The 23053-nt window shown below is 40.0% G+C and overlaps 1 protein-coding gene across 1 annotated transcript; it reads right to left on the bottom strand.

The window, feature by feature from the left end:
• Positions 1 to 4958: 4958 nt before the first annotated feature.
• Positions 4959 to 18264, bottom strand: LOC111982773 (putative ferric-chelate reductase 1). The gene is made up of 15 exons (XM_024014366.3): positions 17976 to 18264; positions 17642 to 17775; positions 9736 to 9833; positions 9410 to 9551; positions 8241 to 8435; positions 7839 to 7940; positions 7518 to 7662; positions 7078 to 7185; positions 6810 to 6925; positions 6303 to 6389; positions 6045 to 6136; positions 5870 to 5928; positions 5588 to 5725; positions 5299 to 5324; positions 4959 to 5182 (listed from the first exon to the last, which is right to left on the bottom strand). Exons 1-15 carry the CDS (start codon positions 18166 to 18168, stop codon positions 5093 to 5095), a joined length of 1725 nt encoding a protein of 574 aa, XP_023870134.1. The 5' UTR covers positions 18169 to 18264; the 3' UTR covers positions 4959 to 5092.
• Positions 18265 to 23053: the final 4789 nt, after the last annotated feature.

Below are 23053 nucleotides of genomic sequence, written 5' to 3' on the forward strand. Positions count from 1 at the left end.
CCAATGTCTGTCTTTTTTTCTTATTATTATTTTTAATTTTTATTAACAACAAATCAATACAGAAAGTACATAAGGGAACACAAGTATATATAGATTATATATAATGGGCAATCGAGCTAGGGAGTGCAATATCACATTACAATTACACAAGGACCTTAAGGGACATACATACACTTACAATTCTAACAGCTTTTTTGTTAGTAGAGTATTTAACTGTCTTAAAATACAGTTCAATTTATTTTTGTAGGGTAAGAAAATTTGTTTTTTTGTTAGTAAATTTACATTTGTGTATATGAAATTTGGCCTAAAGAATAATGAAATTAATTACATAAAAAATGTTTCAGCTCATTTTTATCGTATGTAAAGAATCCAAGCAGTACATCTCTCCACAATAGTGTAAAATCTTCATAAATGTGTTCAATTATAAATCTACTGATGTCTTGCCACAGTTTTCTTACATGTATACAATGTCAAAAAAGATGCAACACTGTTTCTGGGTGGTCATTACAAAAGGAGCAATTTGAGTTGATGTTTTCCTTAAACTTCTTCATATAGTGGTTGGCAGGATAATATTTATGAATAATTTTAAAGGAAACTTCCTTAATTTTGTTAACAAGTAGGTATGTGTGTGGCAACATCCAAACTTTTTTCCAACAGATATTATCAATAAATCCATTCCAATAAGGCATGACATAAGGTATAGATACAACATCCTGCTGAAACAAGGTTCGTATCGCTCTGTTGTTGAATGGACCAGAAGAGAAACAAATCTTTCCTACTGATGAGTCAACAGGGTCAATAGAAGGTAGGCTCTGAGGGTCAGGTCTTGACACGTTCCTGAATAACAGAGCAACACCTGAGGGAATGGCGTCTAAAACAATTGCAAAATCTTTAGGTGTTACAGGGACCTTGTAAAGTGATAGGAATTCCTTATAACTGAGTAAAAGACCCTCTGCATTTACCAGTTGGCTCACCAATAGGATATTATTTTGGAACCAATATTCTAAAAACAAAGAAGTATTTTTATACAATATATCCCAATTATTCCATATATAATATCTGTGTGGAGAAAAATTGTGTTTATAAATTAAGGACCATGACAAAAAAACCTGCCGATGAAAGGCAGAAAGTTTCACTGGAATTTTGTCAATATTATAATTGCACAACAACATGAAGTTAAGGCCACCAAAAGTAGAGAAGACATGATGAGGAATAAAATTCCAGATAGAAGTGGGTCTTCTTAGGAATTGTTTTATCCAATTGATCTTAAAAGTATTATTTAAAGTAGTAAAGTCCAGAAAATTCAGTCCACCATCTCATAAGTGTTCATTACAACAGTTTTCCTAAGGTAATGGGTACGGTTTCTCCAAAGAAAGTTGAAAAGCATCTGGTCTATCTCCTTGCTTATTTTACTGTCAAGATGTAAAGATAGAGCGCCATATGTTAGTCTAGAGATACCTTCAGCCTTGGTTATTAGGACTCTACCTTTTAAAGATAAGTCCCTCTGTAGCCATTGATTTAGCGTCTTCTGGGTATTTTTAATAAGAGTGTTAAAATTCCAATGTCTGTCATGTTTCTGGATAAAGTGATCACATCGTCACTGCTCCTTGTGTGCACTGAGTGCTAGTGCGCAGGCGTAGTAATCCCAGTAAAACTGGATCTAGAAAGATGGCAAGCCTCATGAAACGGTGTATACGAACGTCCATCTTGGATGCGGTCTCTACAGTCTCTTGTGACAAGGTAAGGGTGGTATACAGAAGATAGCCCTATTTGGTAAAATACCAAGTCCATATTATGGCAAGAACAGCTCAAATAAGCAAAGAGAAATGACAGTCATCATTACTTTAAGACATGAAGGTCAATCAATTGGACGGCCAAGAAGAAGCACGAAGCTGAAAAGTTACCACCGTTTCATTAGAACTACAACTCCCACCAGCTGTATATCTCACTTTCTCCACTTTTTGGGGGGGCATTTTCTAAAAGTACTGTCAGTCAGTAAAAAAAAAGAAAAAGCGGCCTGTAACTAATGGGTTCTTACCATACTGTAAGTCCTCAGTTCAAACAGGCACACTAAATGTTGTACCATTTTATTTTATCAAATAAAATTGTAAACTTAAGTTTAAAAAAATGCAATGTTGACAATCCAAAAGGTTGTGGAACCAAAATGTATATATTTGTTTATTTGAAATTATTTGAAGAAAAGTGCAAGGGTGCCAATATACTTGGCTGTCACCTTATGATTATAATAGCAAGGTAAATAAGAAATTCATTATTTGTAAAATGTTGTACAGATTTTGAGCAATCACTTTATTATAAATCAGTTCCACTATTAAATGTCATGTAATATAATGATAATGGTGTGACAGAGTATAAAAACACAACTTAAAGTAACTGTCCAGTGAAAATCTTGTTTTATTTTTTATCTCATTTGTAAAGCTCATATTCTGTTTGCTAATACCCAAATAATGTTGTTGACTCTTAATTTACCGGTTGGACCTTTTTAATTCTACGAGCAGTACATTTTGCCAATATTTTAGCATGGTGGGGTAACTCCAATTCTTTTAAAGAGACTGGCTCTTTGTACTGCCCCCCTGGCTCCTGCTTCAGTAGGAGAGAGATCAGTCTCTAATTTTGTGTGTCTGATAGTTTATATACGAGTAATTAAAACATGACATTAATTGATCTTTCAGTAGTTCATAAAAAGCCTATCTCGATTGGAATGCCATCGAGGCCAGGCATTTTCCCCGTCTGAAAGTAATCAATTGCCAACCATAGTTAGTCCTGTGAAATTAGGCCTTCACAATATATTTTTGTGTAGCAGATAGTCTAACATGATTTTTGGGGAAACGTACAGTACCAGTTAAGAGTTTGGACACATCTACTCATTCAAGGGTTTTTCTTTCTTTTTACTATTTTCTACATTGTAGAATAATAGTGAAGACATCAAAACTATGAAATAACACATTCTGGAATCATGTAGTAACCAAAAAAGTGTTAAATCAAAATATGTTTTATATTTAAGATTCAAAGTAGCCACCATTTGCTTTGATGACAGCTTTGCACACTTGGCATTCTCTCAACCAAATTCATGAGGAATGCTTTTCCAACAGTCTTGAAGGCGTTCCCACATAAGCTGAGCACTTGTTGGCTGCTTTTCCTTCACTCTGCGCTCCGACTCATCCCAAACCATCTCAATTGGGTGGAGGTCGGGTGATTGTGGAGGCCAGGTCATCTGATGCAGCACTCCATCACTCTCCTTCTTGGTCAAATAGCCCTTACACAGCCTGGTGGTGTGTTGGGTCATTGTCCTGTTGAAAACAAATGATAGTCCCACTAAGCACTAACCAGATGGGATGGCGTATCGCTGCAGAATGCTGTGGTAGCCATGCTGGTTAACTGTACCTTGAATTCTAAATAAATCACGACAGTGTCACCAGCAAAGCACCCCCTCACCATCACACCTCCTTCATGCTTCACGGTGGGACCCATACATGCAGAGATCATCCGTTCACCTACTGTGCGTTTCACAAAGACACGACGGTTGGAACCAAAAATCTGAAATTTGGACTCATCAGATCTAAGGTCAGATTTCCAACGGTCTAATGTCCATTGCTCTTGTTTCTTGGCCCAAGCAAGTCTCTTCTTATTATTGGTGTCCTTTAGTAGTGGTTTCTTTGCAGCAAATTGACCATGAAGGCCTGATTCACGCAGTCCTCTGAACAGTTGATGTTGAGATGTGTCTGTTACTTGAACTCTGTGAAGCATTTATTTGGGCTGCAATCTGAGGTGCAGTTAAATCGAATGAACTTATCCTCTGCAGCAGAGGTAACTCTGGGTCTTCCTTTCCTGTGGCGGTCCTCATGAGAACCAGTTTCATCATAGAGCTTGATGGTTTTTGCGACTGCACTTCAAGAAACTTTCAAAGTTCTTGAAATTTTACAAATTGACTGACCATGTCTTAATTAAAGTAATGATGGACTGTCTTTTCTCTTTCCTTATTTGAGCTGTTCTTGCCATAATATGGACTTGGTCTTTTACCAAAGAGGGCTATCTTCTGTATACCACCCCTACCTTGTCACAACACAACTGATTGGCTCGAACGCATTAAGAAGGAAAGAAATTCCACAAATTAATTAAGGCACACCTGTTAATTGAAATGCATTCCAGGTGACTACCTCATGAAGCTGGTTGAGAGAATGCCAAGAGTATGCAAAGCTGTCATCAAGGCAGAGGGTGGCTACTTTGAAGAATCTCAAATATAAAATATATTTTTATTTGTTTAACACTGTTGGTTACTACATAATTCAATATGTGTTGTTTCATAGTTTTGATGTCTTCACTATTATTCTACAATGTACAAAATAGTAAAAAGAAAAGAAAAACCCTTGAATGAGTAGGTGTGTCCAAACTTTTGACTGGTACTGTATATCACAAAACTCATCATCAACTCAGGTTGGAGGACCTTCCTCATTCAGAATCTCCTTTGATGAGAAGGATTTCTCCATCGTTTGTAACTTTTTTCTGTAGGTTCTTTTTGGTCGGGTTACTGTATTGAATTTTCTCTGGGGAAAAACATTTTTTTTAACTCTGTCTTTCCTGAATAAATTCCTCAATCTCCTTTTGTTTTGTATGTAGATTATTCAGGGGTTCTGTAGTACATTCAACACCATTGATGTGTAATGTTAGATGTTCTATTTCTGTTTAAATTATTTTCTCTGTTGACCAATACCGTTTTGGGGATGAAAATTGAATTGAATGGCCTCTAAAGGTACAATAATTGGGTCCACTGAACCAGTATTGTGCAAGAAAAAGTCTTAAGAATTCCTTACTTTGTGTTAAGAAAGTAGTGTCAGTCAATAAACCCTGGTTAAATTTCCAATATGCCTGTCCTCGTGGAAGGTCTGTCATACTTATATGGAGGGATACTGTATAAATTGATGATCTGATCGCATTCAATCCTCAATCAATGGACAGATACGTTAAAACATTTGACAACAAATATAAAACAACTTAAAATATACTGTACAGTGAGCTATTTTATAGATATACTGTATCACAACATTCCGATCTCAGTCCATTGCTCAGCGGATCTTCATGACGAGCCAATTCCAACAAGTAGTGCCACCAAAAAGGCTATATTTCCAAGGAAAAACAAGACCAGCAGTAACAACTCCATTCTTGTCTGGGGGAGAAATGAAAAGTCAAGTACAGCCGTGGCAGACAAAATAGTTGTTACTAATTCACTGACACAATAAGTACATTTAAATGTGTGGGATTAAATGGTGGGATTCATCGTACCGATTCAGAAGCATTCTCTGCATGATCTAGAAGAACAACCAAAGTTATATTGAAGTATTTGAACAGAAAAGAGAAACCTGCACACTTCTCTTGCTTGTATCACTTTGTTTATTCAAGCTTACGTGTCGGCCTCTTGTCCTTCGTCAGAGCTTTGGACGTACGCCAAGAGGCCGACAAAAGTTATATGGCAGATCCACAATATGAGGATATTCAATATTATAGGGGGCTAGATATCATCAACCTGAATTTAACTAAATTAAGATCGATATCATTATGTATTTGATCTCACCATTGAGCTTCCAGCGCATCTGGAGTTCTAGCAGGATGTACATCGTTGCCTCCCATCCAACAAACCCCCCCATCACTTTCAGAAGCCAACCATCCTCAGAGGTGTCAAAATACGACAGCCCAGTAAATATGGCTGCCACTGGAAGATAATGTCAACACAATTACTGACATGGTAGTAGTGCAACAGCAAACATGTTTGACAGATATTGGCTGAGAAGATACGGTACTTTGTACTATGCTAATAAAATCCAACAAAAACAATGTCATGATCACAGTTCCTTACCAGCTAAAAGTTTTATTGCCACTGCATTCAAAGCATGCGACCAATTGAAGAGGAATCGCCTGTGAAAAAACAATAACACAAAAATAATACATTACCTTGAGAAAACAAGCCACTTTTGGATTTACATACACATGAGCAAACTGACATACACTAGGTATGAGTCTGTATCCCTTACCAGTGATGATGAGGTCCACATCGGAACATGGCAGCGATAGGCTGAAAGAAGGCCAAGATCATAACGATGCAGCCCAACACAGGATGGGCTCCCTATAAACACACTGGGCTCATAAACTGTCTCTCACAACTATTTAAATTATCTGAGCCTTCCATAATAGAGTAGGTTTCATAAAACTGTAGACGGTACAGCATTTGTCAGATAGGTCTGTTTGTTTTAAATAACAGTCGGCGCGCAGTAAAGGTTTATGAAACATACCCCACTCCAGCCTCCAACTTCTGAGAAGGCCAAAATGAAGGCGATGATGGTGGCGGCAACAGTGAGTGTCATAAGAGACACGTGCACCTGAGGAACATGCAAGTCAAGAGTACAGATTATATGACATTATTATTTGGAACTAAAAACATTACTCATTTTTATGTTCATTTTCTTATATATATTTGTTTTCTTATTGTCGTTGTATTGTCGAGAAGGAACCTGCAAGTCAGCATATTGTTGGACAGTGTATACCATGTGTATCCCGTACATACGACTAATAAAACTTGAAATTTGAAACGTGACGGACGTCAGTCTGCTTGCTTAATTAACAGCATAGCTTCCTCGCAAACACAAGTGACCGCCTGCTTGACACACTCTCCCAGTCACGCTATATGTAGAAAAGGCACCAATTCGATAGCAGTGAAAGCATTTAAAGTACAATCTAACTTACGGTACAATCTAATTTTGTTGCACTAACACATTAGGGACAGTATTATAGAAACTCACCAGAAACCAAACATCTTTCCCAAAATAATGTTTCCCCTTGGCCACACCTTTCAGATACCTGGCTATGATCATTCCCAAACTACCTGTGGTCATCCACGCTATCAACATCAGGGAACCTGAAGTACAACAGGATAAAAAATCAATCATCCATAATCAATACACAAATCTATAAGCTTGTATATGTAGTTATAATCAGTGTATTACCGTATAACAATTTGTTTGAGGTTATGCATGCAAACTCTTCTCACCAAGGAAACGGCAACCTTACCATGTGCTTTAATAATAGGTGGCTCTTTTTCACTTGTAACAACTTGAGGACTTGAAATATCCACTTTTGTGTCACTGATGAAGGTGCCAGTGTGAAAGCCGATTGTCCCTGTCAAAGTCAACCGAAAAGTGAAATGGAAGAGAAATAGAATAAAAGGATATTATGAAACATATGACTGCTTGACTGAAGCAGACCGCTTTATTCATCAGTACCAGGTCCACAATATTTGAATACTTATTAAATAACAGGGCCCGTATTCATAAAATATCTCAGAGTAGGAGTGCTGAGTTAAGATCCCGTCTTCCATGTCCATGTAATGTCACTCATTATTATCTAAAGATGTCATAGCACTATGTAAATAAAATGACAGAGGGACACAACCACTTCCTCTGTACCAGGACTGGTGCTACAATGTTGTAAACTTTTGGCTCATACTGTACCAGTACTGGAGGGTCCATGAACGATCATGAGATAGTAGAGGGAACTGGACCCTCCGGATCGCTGAGTTGAAATGGGGTTCCTAGTCGTAAAGGAACAGCTAATGATACTATTATTCACTGAGGATTTAACATCAGAAACATTTCCCTAGAAAAGGACAAAGAGACATTTGAGTCATTACCGATTGTTTTGTGAGTCATTATAGCATCAGGGTTGGAGGTACATTCCATTTCAAATCAGTCAAATCAGAACTTTAATTCCAGTCCATATTCAATTTCTATCATCCTCCTAGCTTTTCATATGTCATAATAGCAAGCAAGTACCAGAGGAAGTATGTCCGGTATCTTCCTTCCTGTTGAAAAGGCGTGTTGCAATTGGATGAGCCCGCCACTGTCCCGTCCACAAATATAGATGTCATCATTTCCCTTATGTGATGCAGAGGAAAACAGATTATGAGAGGAACACAATCAACCCTGCCACAGGCCACTTGAAGGTGCAGGGTACAATAAACAAAAATTCATAAAATAAAAATAGCACACTGTTGAATGCTCCTGCAGTTTATTGGCTGCCTTCCAACTGCCCTCATACAATCCCTCTTCGTTTTAAAAATAAACTTGTTCACCGTTTTCATTGAAGTGAAAGTATCTGGACGAGTGCCTCGAAATTTGGATAAGCATATTGAATTGCAGGATGTGCATGCACTACTTCTGAAAAGGCTACATTACCATCCTCTGGTCATCTGAGAAGCCGATGGCGATGTAGCCATCTGAAGGGCCGGTCATCTCCAGCTGGACGGCTGTATCACCGGGAGAAGTCATAGCAGACAGGAAGTAACAGTCTGGACTGACCCCAGGGTCACAGTTCAGAGGTTGGCTGAAACAGACCTTAGTGCTGCCACATCCAGTGCTGGAGTTGGACAACTATTACAAACATATTCAATGTTATTGTAAAGCACTTTGGGACAACTGATGTAAAAATAAATCTTATTGTTTGTTTGAAAATGTAATATGACAATATTGTCTGAGAGTGAGCGGCAGGTAGCCTAGAGGTTAGAGCGTTGGGCCAGTAACTGAAAGGTTGCTAGTTCGAATCCCTGAACCGACAAGGTGAAAAATCTGTTGATCTGCCTTTGAGCAAGGCACTTAACCCTAATTGCTCCAGGGTCGCCGTCAATGACCCCACTCTCGGGGAGTTGGGAAATGCAAAAAACACATTTCCATTTCACACCTCACGCTCGTACAGGTTACCCACTTCTACATGCAATGAAAGAGGACAAATACAAATATCCCCTTTTGATAGACTATCAATTACACTTGTGATACATTGACAAGTTCTTAGAAAAAAGGGTTCCAAAAGGGTTCTGCAGCTGTCCCCATAGAAGGAGACGTTAAGGTTCCAGGTAGAATCCTTTTTAGTTCCAGGGTAGAACTCTTTTGCGTTCTATGTAGAACCCTCTGTGAAAAGGGTTCTACATGGAACCCAAAATTATTCTACTTGGAACCAAAAGGGTTCTACATGGAACCAAAAGGGGTTCTTCAAAGGGTTCTCCTGTTGGGTTCTAGATAGCACCTTTGAAGAGTGTAAACACCTTAATCGTAGTTCCAGCAGTGTATTTGATCTGCGCATGTGATAAAACCAGCAGTGCAAGCCTCCCTCCTTTGCACGAGTGAAGGGAGTTAAAAATGTCAGAAGTCAGAATCAAATAGGCTTCCCAAAAATAACATGGTAGCACGTATATTTTGATTGGCAATTGTCTGCATTTATCAAAGTCCCATCAGTAGCCTGATTTCGTGTCCAAATAAACAGGATTATTAGGGAAATCATTCTTCTTGCAAAGCATGCAAATGTTTTAATCAAATTATTATATTAATCTGAATATTGTAATCTTACTCACTTTTGAGGATGAGGCGAAGGAGGAGGTAGAGGTGATGGATATGGATGTGCTGTTAGTTGAGGGTGCAGCAGCAACGTTGTATGTAACTGTAGAACTTCTCACTCCAACCCAGAAGGTGGAGTAATCTTTTACAAAGGATGCACTGTAAAAATGGCATGGCAGAACAAATAGTAATGCAATGTAATAACATTAAGGGACGGATTTTCCATTGAAAGTGTGTTTTAGTCAAGAACGAGGCTTAATCTGTGTACCGGAAACCGGGCCCCAGGGTATAAGACGTGAACATTCTGCTTCACGAGCTAGGGGATATTGGATGGGTGAATCACCTGAATTGGATGGAGTTGAGGTTGCCTGATATGGGGGCCCTCCATATTCCCTGGATGGAGGATTTAGGTGAATCTGATGTGTGAGAAACTGCAGAATTCTGAGAAAAAAAAGAAGAAAAAAAAAGGATCCATGAAGATTTAGTTTTATTCAGATGCAACAGTATGATTCCATGCCAGGGAGACCCAAAGATATTTAGGGTTTCTTAGATTGTTCTGGCTATTCTCACATAAACATTTAATTGGGAGGAGGGATGTTTGTTATGCTTTTTACATTTTTATTAAAACGATTAGGGGGGGGGGGGTGGCATCATGATGAAAGTGCCCATTTTAGGCCCTTTTAGACCTACAGTGCATTATTGGGAAAGTATTCAGACCCCTTGACTTTTTCCAAATAATGTTATTTTACAGCCTTAATCTAAAATGTATTAAATTAAATGTTTTCCTTGTCAATCTACACACAATACCCCATAATGACAAAGTGAAAACAGGTTTTTAGAAATTCCTTATTTACATAAGTATTCAGAGCTTTTTCCATTGAGCCTCTAAATTGAGCTAAGGTGCATCCTGTTTCCATTGATAATCCTTGAGATCTTTCTACAACTTGATTGGAGTCCACCTGTGGTAAATTAGATTCATTGGACATGATTTGGAAAGGTGCACACCTGGCTATATAAGGTCCAACAATTGACATTGCATGTCAGAGCAAAAACCAAGCCATTAGGTCGAAGGAATTGTCCGTAGAGCTCCGAGACAGGATTGTGTCGAGGGAAGGTTACCAAAACATTTCTGCAGCATTTAAGGTCCCCAAGAACACAGTGGCCTCCATCATTCTTAAATGAAAGACGTTTGGAACAACCAAGACTCTTCCAGAAGCTGGCCGCCTGGCCAAACTGAGCAATCGGGGGAGAAGGTCCTTGGTCAGGGAGGTGACCAAGAACCCGATGGTCAGTCTGACAGAGCTCCAGAATTCCTCTGTGGAGATGGGATAACCTTCCAGAAGGACAACCATCTCTGAGTGGCCAGACGGAAGCCACTCTTCAGTAAAAGGCACATGACAGCCTGCTTGGAGTTTGCCAAAAGGCACCTGAAGGACTCTCAGACCATGAGAAACAAGAATCTTTGGTCTGATGAACGCAAGATTGAACTTGCTGGAGGAAACCTGGCACCATCGCTATGGTGAAGCTTGGTGGTGTCAGCATCATTATTTCCATTTTTTTTAAACCTATTTTTGCTTTGTCATTATGGGGTATTGTGTGTAGATTGAGGAGGACAACTTAATCCATTTTAGAATAAGGCTGTCACGTAACAAAATGTCAAGGGGTCTGAATACTTTCCGAATGCACTGTATACATGCCTCCTGTAAGATCCTATGATCCGTGAACCGTACATGTTACAGACAACATCTGTGCCATTATACTCCTGATGGTGTGCTCCAAAATATGGAGTATGTCTCGATTCTGATATTCAGAAATGTACTTTAATTTATTCAACATTCAAAATATGAATATCTCAAAAGAGATTAGTCTTCAAAGAAAGCAGAGCGCGCTCCCACTTTCCAAGGGGCAACCACAGAGCAGGCTCAACTCTCCCGACTTCTCAGTCTACTTGCCCCAGGAAATAGGGGAACCCTTAAGGTGCCTGCTACAATCAGTTTTCTGAGTTTTACCTGGTTACATTCAGGAAGAAGAAAAAAAATCGCCCCACCACTCTGGGACCTGTGGTGCCACCTTTGAGATATGATACATTTTATGAGCACCATCAACACAGTGAATGGGAAAATGGATTCAAAGGAAACTCCGTCTGCTGGTGATTTGCCGAATGTGCAATCATAAAGGTCGCCGGAACTGTTCCCACCTGAGATTCAGGCAGTATATATACAGTACCAGTCAAAAGTTTGGACACACCTACTTATTCAAGGGTTTTTCTGTATTCTTACTATTTTCTACATTGTAGAATAACAGTGAAGACATCAAAACTATGAAATAACACATATGGAATCATGTAGCAACCAAAGAAGTGTTAAACAAATCAAAATATATTTTATATTTGAGATTCTTCAAAGTAGCCACCCTTTGCCTTGATGACAGCTTTGCCCACTCTTGGCACTCTTTCAACCAGCTTCATGAGGTAGTTATCTGGAATGCATTAACAGGTGTGCCTTGTTAAAAGTTTCCTTCTTAATGCATTTGAGCCAATCAGCTTTGTTGTGACAAGGTAGGGGTGGTATACAGAAGATAGCCCTATTTGATCAAATACTTACCTAGTTAAATAAAGGTGAAATAAAATTTAAAAAATAACTTAGCCTGAAGACCCGACGTTGAATTGCATAGAATTCTACTTTGGGCAGATATGTGCGTTTGGTTGAGCAAAGTTACCTTTCACGACCTCTACCAGCCAGAATGATTAATAAAATGATACTTTACCGGTTGTCTGTGAGGTTGGTCCTTTAGCAGGTAAGAATGTGACATCAAATATCGACAGATCAACCTGACCTTCAGTATGCTGGTCTGTATTTAATTTTTATTTACATTTTTTATTTTCAATACTGATGCAATTCACATGTGACAAACACTTGCACAATATGGCCGAGCCTAGCCGAACTTCCAGCTGATTGCGAGGAAACGTTCCCTTTGTCGACTATATTCAGCTATTGTTTACATATTGTGCATCACGCGCAATGCGTCAATAGATTGAAAATACAAGCGACAGAACCTACCTGCGCCGCAAACATTTGCGTAAGGTAAAGGTTTTCAGACCTGCGTGAGCTGCCAATGGAATCATCAGATACAACCAGAGAAGGTCCATGTGAGCAGCCGACTGAAGGAGCGGCTGGAGAACTGGTGGAGGGCCCAGAACCACATCCAACCATGGTAGCCTGGAGAGGCGGGACAAAGACCTCAAGCAGGAGTTCCGGGGTCTATGACAATCTAACCTCACATCCCTCACGTCTCCCAAGCTGAGCTTGCCAGCCAGAGCCCATGAATGGGTCTGCCAACACCAAGTCGACTGAGGGTTGACATAGCAGGGACTTCAACTCCACAGCAGGGTTTTGAAGTAGCAATGATGTTAACCTCAACCCCAGCACCAGGAGACCAGTCCAGCAGCACCAATGTCAACCCTCCAGCATTCCTGTGGAAGGAGCCAAAAATGCCTTCTTACCAGCAGAGGGTGGACATTGAAAACTACCTGCTGAAGTTTTTAACGAATGGCCAAGGCGTGGCGGTGGCAAGAGGAAGAGTGGGCTGCCGTCTAAATCCATTGCTCAAGGGAAAGGCCATAGAGGCTTACACAGCAACTGATGAGGGGTTGTCCATAGTCTACAAGGACCTGAAGGAAGCACTGCTGGTGAAGTTGGACATCTCTCCAGAGACCTACCTTCAGCGCTTCAGAGCTGGATCGACACCATTGGGAGAGTCACAGACGAAGACTTCCCACCGCCTCAGGGACTTCTACTGCCGATGGGTTCGACCGGAGAAGACACAGGACAAGATTGGTGAGGTCGTCATCCTCGAGCAACTTCTACAAGTTCTGCCACACAACACTCGGACCTGGGTCCGAGAGCATGAGCCCAAGGATGGGCTTATGGCGGCCAAGCTGGCACTGCAGTACCTCAACATACGAAAAGGAGGCCCATCACGACCTGCAGCATCCACTCCAAGAAGCTTCAGAGGCATAAGGGACACCAGGAACACCACAGATGGTGGAGGTAACTCTGGGGGGGTTGTGTCTGGGAGGAGTAAGTAAGGGATTGTGCAGTTTGTTCAGATGGGAGGGACCTGTTTTTATTGTCAGCAGCAAGGGCACAAAGCTTCGATGTGTCCACCACGTAAGTCCAAGCTCTCAGGTTTACTGTTAAGTGCCCAGAGGGTGAGATGGTGTTCAGGATAGGCAGAGTGGGGGAGAGTCAGTCTTGCTACCTGTGAAAGTGAATGGTCAAAGTCTCACTGAAGTGCTTGACACTAGTAGTTCCCTGTCTCTGATGCAGACCTTTGGAAAATATACATTTTAAAAACTCTAATAAAACAATTTAATATAACCTACACAATCACAATAAATCCATAATTTATTTAAGGCAGGTCTAAAGAAACATGATATGAAGAAAATGTAGTCTATTTCAGAAGAACCAAATAGCATATTCTAAGTCGTCCATATGTTAGGCCCTGATCTGGCAATGTCATATGGTTGTGGGCTACAATAGCTAATTTAATAATTCCTGTGGCATTATTTACCTGTAGAGGTTAAGTCAAAACTGTAACTCTACCACTCCGGAACATTCACTGTCATCTTGGTAAGCAACTCCAGTGTAATTTTGGCCTTTTGTTTTAGGTTCTTGTCCTGATGAAAGGTGAATTCATCTCCCAGTGTCTGAGGGAAAGCAGACTGAACCAGGTATACCTCTAGGATTTTGCCAGTGCTTAGCTCCTTTTCCATTTATTTTTATCGTGAAAAACTCCCCAATCCTTAACGATTACAAGCATACCCATAACATGATGAAGCCAGCACTATGCTTGAAAATATGTAGCGTGGTACTCAGTAATGTGTTTTATTTGCCCCAAATTTGTTTTCAGGACAAAAAGTGAATTGTAAACAGAATGCATGTTTTGGAATACTTCTTATTCTGTAAATGCTTCCGTCTTTTCACTGTGTCAATTAGATTAGTATTGTGGATTAACTACAATGTTGTTGATCCATCCTCAGTTCTCCTATCACAGCCATTAAAGTCTCCTGCGCAATGTTTATAATCGGAGGCGGAGCCTGTCTGCATAGCTTGCTCACCCGCAGCTCACCAGCTGATGTAGGCTGTGTGTGTTGCATCCTTCCGAATGCTGTTGTGCTCATTAATTGTGCTCATCACTGAAAAGCTTTCAATCTCTCCAAAAACTCTCATTCCATTCAATTTAGTAGTCAGATTTTAGTCACAGAGATCATTTTGTTTCGTCTCGTTTTAGTCAACTGAATTGAATAGTAATTGTTGCTTAGGTATAGTTTCTTTCTGGGTCTATTTAGTTAGCTATAGTCTTGTCAGTTGCCACTGAAAAATAGGTGTTTGACATATTTTATTTACTATTTTTGATCTGCACTGATTATGCACAATTACAGGAGGTGCTCTCCTAACACACACACAGTTTTCTATTGCTATCCTTGTGGGAACCAAATAATTGATTTCCATCCAAAATCCTATTTTCCCTAACCCTAAATCTAACCCTAACCTAACCATAACCCTAAACCCCTAAAACTATACCTAATCGTAACTCCTAACCCCAAACCTAATTGTAACCCTAAACCTAGTCCCTAAGCCTAAAATAGGGTTTTTCCTCATGGGGACCGGCAAAATGTCCCCGAATTTTCCTTGTTTTACCTTGCCCACAAGGATAGTTAAACAAACACACACAACCTTACATAAATATATCCTTTTTCTCAGCCACTTTACCCTTGTTTGTATGCTTTTAACTACCTCATCTACAGTTGAAGTCGGAAATTTACATATACTTAGGTTGGAGTCACTAAAACTTGTTTTTCAACCACCACAAATTTCTTGTTCACAAACTATAGTTTTGGCAAGTCGGTTAGGACATCTACTTTTGTGCATGACACAAGTAACTTTTCCAACAATTGTTTACAGACAGATTATTTCACTTATAATTCATTGTATATCAATTCCAGTGGGTCAGAAGTTTACATACCCTAAGTTGACTGTGCCTTTAAACAGCTTGGGAAAATCCAGAAAATGATGTCATGGATTTAGAAGCTTCTGATAGGCTAATTGACATCATGAGTCAATTGGTGGTGTACCTGTGGATATATTTCAAGGCCACCCTTCAAACTCAGTGCTTCTTTGCTTGACATCATGGGGAATATCTAAAGAAATCAGCCAAGACCTCAGAAAAAAACCTTGTAGACCCCCACAAGTCAGGTTCATCCTTGGGCGCAATTTCCAAACGCCTGAAGGTACCACGTTCATCTGTACAAATAATAGCAACTATAAACCCCATGGGACCACGCAGCCGTCATACCGCTCAGGAAGGAGACGCGTTCTGTCTCCTAGAGATGAACGTACTTTGGGGCGAAAAGTGCAAATCAATCCCAGAACAACAGCAAAGGACCTTGTGAAGATGCTGGAGGAAACAGGTACAAAATTATCTATATCCACAGTAAAACGAGTCCTATATCGTCATAACCTGAAAGACCGCTCAGCAAGGAAGTAGCCACTGCTCCGCCATAAAAAAGCCAGACTACGGTTTGCAACTGCACATGGGGACAAAGATCGTACTTTTTGGAGAAATGTCCTCTGGTCTGATGAAACAAAAATAGAACTGTTTGGCCATAATGACCATCGTTATGTTTGGAGGAAAAAGGGGGAGGCTTGCAAGCCGAATAACACCATCCCAACCGTGAAGCACGGGGGTGGCAGTATCATGTTGTGGGGGTGCTTTGCTGCAGGAGGGCCTGGTGCACTTCACAAAATAGATAGCATTATGAGGAAGAAAAATGATCTGGATATATTGAAGCAACATCTCAAGACATCAGTCAGGAAGTTAAAGCTTGGTCGCAAATGGATCTTCCAAATGGTCAATGACCCCAAGCATACTTCCAAAGTTGTGGCAAAATGGATTAAAGACAACAAAGTCAAGGTATTGGAGTGGCCATCACAAAGCCCTGACCTCAATCCCATAGAAAATGTGTGGGCAGAACTGAAAAAGCATGCCAGCTCTGTCAGGAGGATTGGGCCAAAATTCACCCAACTTATTGTGGGAAGCTTGTGGAAGGCTACCCGAAACATTTGACCCAAGTTAAACAATTTAAAGGCAATGCTACCAAATACTAATTGAGTGTATGTAAACTTCTTACCCACTGGGAATGTGATGAAAGAAATAAAAGCTGAAATAAACCATTCTCTCTACTATTATTCTGACATTTCACATTCTTAAAATAAAGTGGTGATCCTATCCTAATTTTTACTAGGATTAAATGTCAGGAATTGTGAAAAACTGACTTTAAATGTATTTGGCTAAGGTGTATGTAAACTTCCGACTTCAACTGTATCACCAGTATACCTGCAGTCATATCAGTACATGTACATTCTTGTGTTCTTTCTCTACTGGAATTGACACTTACATTTATTTGTATTTTTTACTTCTATATTGACACTGCTATTTTTGATTTTTATACTGCATTGTTAAAGTTTTTCAGTGTAGACTTACAGCCTCTACTCTACCCGACAGGGTAGCAGGAGGACCCATGCAGGAACACGGAATAACGGAATCTTTAAAAAAAAATCAAGACTGTTGTTTTCTTCTGTCTCATAAATACATTTATAAGATCTAAACAACCATTACTGTTTCAATGTTATATGCAGGGGTGCAACTTTCACATTCTGAAATTGCATTTTTTTTAACCATTATTTAACTAGGCAAGTCAGTTAAGAACAAATTCTTATTTACAATGACGGCCTACCCCGGCCAAACCCAGACGACGCTAGGACAATTGTGCGCCACCCTATGGGACTCCATCATGGCCGGATGTGATACAGCGTGGATTCGAACCAGGGTGTCTGTAGTGACGCCTCATGCACTGAGATGCAGTGCCTTAGACCGCTGCGCCACTCGGGTTCCCTATCATTGGAATGTGATACAAAACGAGGCAATGGTGTGCTTTAGGACCATGCGGATACCTCCGAGCGGTCGGGTAGGCTGTTTGGAGTGTTTATCCGAGTGGATAAAAATAATAATACAAAAAAATAGTTATGCACCCCCACTACTAAAACCAAAGTTACGCCCCTGGTTATATGTAATACTGTAGCTCTCATAACATAACAGAAAAGCAGGCAATAGGTCAGGTGGTAATAGATAGGTGGGAATAAACAGAATTAAATGGAATTAGACAGTCTCTATGGGAATAGACTCACAGGTAGTCCGTTGCAGGTGAGTAGCTGGGCCTCTCCACTTGTTACAGTGAAGGATCCCAGAGGACTGCTTCCTCCAACCTCTCTGGCTTGTAACATAAACCCAATGAATGGAGTGGAAGCTGCCAGGAGCCTGACTGTAAACAACAGTGTTTAGTTGATTTAAACACCACCATAGAAAATGGAGACGGTTATTCATTCCATATCTACTTTTCAGCATATCTACCTATAACAGCCAAACCATAGATAGATTAATAAAGCCTATAGGCCTAGTAGTGAGGGTTCAATATCTCTGCATGAACCCTCCAGTAATAGAGAAAACTACATGATGTCTCACCTATGATTTCATCGCCCTCCTTAAAGCTGAACCGGTCAGTGGTGACAGAGAATGGAGCGGGCCTTTGCTGCGCGCCGTTTTTGTGTTGCGGTGTCATATTGTCACACGCCCCAGTCACCTTTCCGGAGCTGTAGCACTGCACCGCACGCAGATAACACGCCAATAACACAATGATAAATATGTATCGTTCCATTTAGATTAAATTATTTAAACGAAAACTGTAAAAAATAGTCTACTGATGGAGACCATAACCCACCGATGCCAGCAAATTGTGAAGTTTGGGTGAGGGGCAGAATTTGTATTATAGTGCCTTGTGGGTGGAGAGTACTAGTATACTACTAGTCGCGACAGGTTATGCTGCGTTCATAACCAAGTGGGATGGTGGAAATGACCAATTGTGACGTCGTAAATATTAGTTGGATGCATTCACTTCTTGATAGAATGCTGATTGGCTAATGGCTAAGTTCGCCAACAAGCTCTGTCAACCATAAACTAAAAGTACAGCTATTATGCTTGTAAACAAATGATAGTGTTCAAAAACCACATTAATAGATTGTTTTTAAGAAATTGTGTTTTGTTGTTGCATTTAACTGCCGAAAATGCTGTTATCGAGGTCACTTCCTTGACTTCAGAGGTCAGCATGTGGGAGAAGTCGGGGCTCAGGTATGATAGACGAGTTTTCCTTTCGTAATTACCAGTTGGAGGGGCATTCAAGTGGATATTTCAGAGTTGTATGGGTAAATACCACCTTCCCACTGGATTATGAATGCAGGGTATAACAGGTTGCTTAAATAGAGATGTGTAGAGCTCGAAACTTTGGGCTTCTTGACAAAATTTGCCATCTTCAAATTATTTGTTATTATGTTCCGGCCCCTTGACCATCCACTCAAGAAAAGAAAAATGGCCCGTGGCTGAATCTAGTTCCCATCCAGTTGACTACTTTAAAATGGTGAAAGTCCTCAATGGTGCTGCCCATGCTAAAACTGGCTTTTGGGTACTCGAGACCTCTATAGAGTACCACAGTATGAGTCGTAATACCCATAAAACCTAGCGGTCAAACAGGAAAAAGGTTCCAATCGTTTTTCCACCATTCATTTTTCCCATAGGGGATTTTAGAAACATTTAAAATAAGAGCTGTGTTTCGTGTAGGCTTACCCTGGCGTGATGTTTTGATAACCCTGTGAATCTCTTGGACAAGTTGACATTTATCAAAATTCCCTGTTTGACCGCTAGGTTTTATGGGTATTAGTTCACCTCCACTGTGGGGCTGTATATATCTCTATGGTTGCTTCCCACAATACCGTACCAATGTTCCTTCCAGGCTTACAGTTTTCTACATTAGCTTTGGTGCAATTATCACAAGTATGTGGTGAATTTTCTAAACTCTTAGTACAAAAATCCAAACCGATAACTGTAATCAAATTAAACAAAGGAATTTAATGAAACTTAACGATTAGCAGCCACTAGTTTGAATCAATCTTGAGCATTTGGCCATTGGTTCTCATCGACATCACAGTAACTCACCTCATTATTCATACACCTGGGGAAAAAAACATCAAGCCTCAAATACAGTACCAGTCAAAACTTTGGACACATACTCATTCCAGGGTTTTTCTTTATTTGTACTTTTTTCTACATTGTAGAATAACAGTGAAGACATCAAAACTATGAAGTAACACATATGGAATCATGTAGTAACCAAAACAAGTGTTAAACAAATAAAACATATATTTTTGATTTTTCAAAGTTCCCTTTGCCTTGATGACTGCTTTGTGCACTCTTGGCATTCTCTCAACCAGCTTCACCTGGAATGCTTTTCCAACAGTCTTGAAGGGGTTCCTACATATGCTGAGCACTTGTTTGCTGATTTTCCTTCACTCTGCGGTCCAACTCATCCCAAACCATCTCAATTGGGTTGAAGTCGGGTGATTGCGGAGGCCAAGTCATCTGATACAGCACTCCATCCCTCCTTTGTCAAATAGCCCTTACACAGCCTGACTTGCCTAGTTAAATAAATGTTAAATAAAATAAAATACATTTACACATTCTGGAGGTGTGTTGGGTCATTGTCCTGTTGAAAAACAAATGATAGCCCCACTAAGCGCAAACCAAATTGGATGGCGTATCACTGTATAATGCTGGTTAAGCGTGCCTTGAATTTGAAATAAATCTCTGACAGTGTCACCAGCAAGCACCCCCACACCATCACACCTCCTCCTCCATGCTTAATTGTGGGAACCACACATGCAGAGATCATCTGTTCACCTACTCTGCGTCTCACAAAGACACAGCGGTTGGAACCAAAAATCTCAAATTTTGAATTATCAGACCAAAGTAAAGATTTCCACCGGTCTAATGTCCATTGCTCGTGTTTCTTGGCACAAGAAAGTCTCTTATTTGTATCCTTTAGTAGTGGTTTCTTTGCAGCAATTCAACTATGGCCTGATTCACGCAGTCTCCTCTGAGCAGTTGATGTTGAGATGTGTCTGTTACTTGAACTCTGTGAAGCATTTATTTGGGCTGCAATATCTGAGGCTGGTTACTCTAATGAACGTATCCTCTACAGCAGAGGTAACTCTGGGTCTTCCTTTCCTGTGGCGGTCCTCATGAGAGCTAGTTTCATGATAGCGCTAGATGTTTTTTTCGACTGCACTTGAAGAAACTTTCAAAGTTCTTGACCTTTTCCGGATTAACTGACCTTCATGTCTTAAAACCTCTTTGGGCTGCAGGAGCAGTATTGAGTAGCCTGGATAAAAGGTGCCCATTTCAAACGGCCTCGTACTCAATTCTTGCTCGTACAATATGCATAGTATTATTACTATTGGATAGAAAACACTCTCTAGTTTCTAAAACCGTTTGAATTATATCTGTGAGTAAAACAGAACTCACTTTGCAGCAAACTTCCTGACAGGAAGTGGAAAATCTGAAATCGATGCTCTGTTCTAGGGCCTGCCTATAAATGTGCTTGATATGTATTAGTATACATGCACTTCATACGCCTTCCACTAGATGTCAACAGGCAGTGAGAGAAGAAATGGAGTGTATAACATGATCTGAGGTCGAATAAAAGCTCTTGGCATGACGTGACCCCAATTTCCTGTTTTCTGGAACGCGCGAGAAGGGACCTGGTATTGCCTTCTGTAAAGCTGTCGTTATAGACGACTAATATCTCCGGCTTGGATTTTATTTGATAAATGTGACAATATCATCGTAAAGTATGTTTTTTCAATATAGTTTTATTAGATTATTGAAATTTTTTCGGGAAGTTAGGCGTGTTGCTTTGTCTGCGTTTGTTCACGAAGGAGAGCTTCGCGCCACTTTGCTAGCTTTCCGTGCTAATTGACTGGAGAAGAGGACATTCTAAAACCAAACAACGATTGTTCCCGACAAAGGACCCCTTGTACAACATTCTGATGGAAGATCATCAAAAGTAGGACCCATTTTATGATGCTATTTCATATATCTGTCGAACATGTTGTACTAGTAGTTTGCGCCCAGATTTTGGGCACTCTCTCGCTATAACTAAGCTGGATGTCGTAATGAAGTTATTTTTAGAATTCTAACACGGCGATTGCATTAAGAACTAGTGTATCTATCATTTCCTATACAACATGTATTTTTTAGTAACGTTTATGAATAGTTATTTGGTCAGAATAGGTGAGTGTCATAAAAATATCCGGAAATTCTGGGAAAAAGATGCTACGTTAGCACAATGTATAACCACTGATTTCAGCTCTAAATATGCACATTTTCGAACAAAACATAAGTGTATGTATAACCTGATGTTATAGGACTGTCATCTGATGAAGCTTATCAAGGTTAGTCAAAAATTATATATCTTTTGCTGGTTTGTTACGATCGCTAACTTTRGCTGCTGGTAAATGGRTTGTGTTTCTGGCTATTGTGGTAAGCTAATATAATGCTATATTGTGTTTTCGCTGTAAAACACTTAAGAAATCGGAAATATTGGCTGGATTCACAAGATGCTTGTCTTTCATTTGCTGTACAACATGTATTTTTCAGAAATGTTTTATGATGAGTATTTAGGTATTTCACGTTGGTATCTGTAATTAGTCTGGCTGCTTCGGTGCTATTTGTGACGGTAGCTGTGATGGTAGCTGCAATGTAAAACTGATTTATACCTCAAATATGCACATTTTTCGAACAAAACATAGATTTATTGTATAACATGTTATAAGACTGTCATCTGATGAAGTTGTTTCTTGGTTAGTTTGGTTGGTTCTTGGTTAGTTAGGTTGGTTTTGTGCATGCTACCTGTGCTGTGAAAAATGTCTGTCCTTTTTGTATTTGGTGGTGAGCTAACATAAATATACGTGGTGTTTTCGCTGTAAAACATTTTAAAAATCGGACATGTTGGCTGGATTCACAAGATTCATTTGCTGTATTGGACTTGTTAATGTGTGAAAGTTAAATATTTCAAAAAAATATCTTTTGAATTTCGCGCCCTGCACTTGAAGTGGCTGTTGTCATATTGTGCCCGGCTTCGGGCTTGCAGCCCAAAGAAGTTAAAGTAATGATGGACTGTCATTTCTCTTTGCTTATTTGAGCTGTTCTTGCGATCAGTAAACAATGGACCTGATCGGACAGCTCAGAGCTTCTGCTCTTTTCTGTCCATAAAAAACAAATGGATTGGTGGAAGAGGCAGGGCAGGCCAGGAGCAAGGAAGGAGGGTGTGGTCAAGCAAGGCATCCCCATAGGGATATCTTCTGTATATCACACCTACGGCAGGTAGCCTAGTGGTAGCGCGTTGGGCCAGTAACCGAAAGTTTGCTGGATCGAATCCCCGAGCTGACAAGGTAAAAACCTGTCTTCTGCCCCTGAACAAGGCAGTTAACCCACTGTTCCCTGGTAGGCCGACATTGTAAATAAGAATTTGTTCCTAACTAACTTGCATAGTTTAATAAAGGTTGCATACAACACAGCTGATTGGCTCAAACACATTAAGAAGGAAAGAAATTCCACAAATTAACTGCCACTTTTCAACCTCATTCATTATCTCCAGCTTCAAATCAGTATGTGAAAATGGTGCATTTCTTCATTTTGTATAAAAAAAATAA

Source organism: Salvelinus sp. IW2-2015, linkage group LG3 (genome assembly GCF_002910315.2).
Source record: "Salvelinus sp. IW2-2015 linkage group LG3, ASM291031v2, whole genome shotgun sequence".
In the NCBI taxonomy this organism is placed as follows: Eukaryota; Metazoa; Chordata; class Actinopteri; order Salmoniformes; family Salmonidae; genus Salvelinus; species Salvelinus sp. IW2-2015.

What these genes read in the sequence shown, in the direction of transcription:
- LOC111982773 (XM_024014366.3), bottom strand. Translation starts at nt 18,168, where the DNA reads ATGGAACGATACATATTTATCATTGTGTTATTGGCGTGTTATCTGCGT. An exon ending in CTCAACTCCATCCAATTCAG is followed by an intron (nt 9,552 to 9,735) that starts GTGATTCACCCA and finishes CCATTTTTACAG; the next exon opens with TGCATCCTTTGTAAAAGATT. An exon ending in TCTCAGATGACCAGAGGATG is followed by an intron (nt 7,941 to 8,240) that starts GTAATGTAGCCT and finishes GCATCACATAAG; the next exon opens with GGAAATGATGACATCTATAT.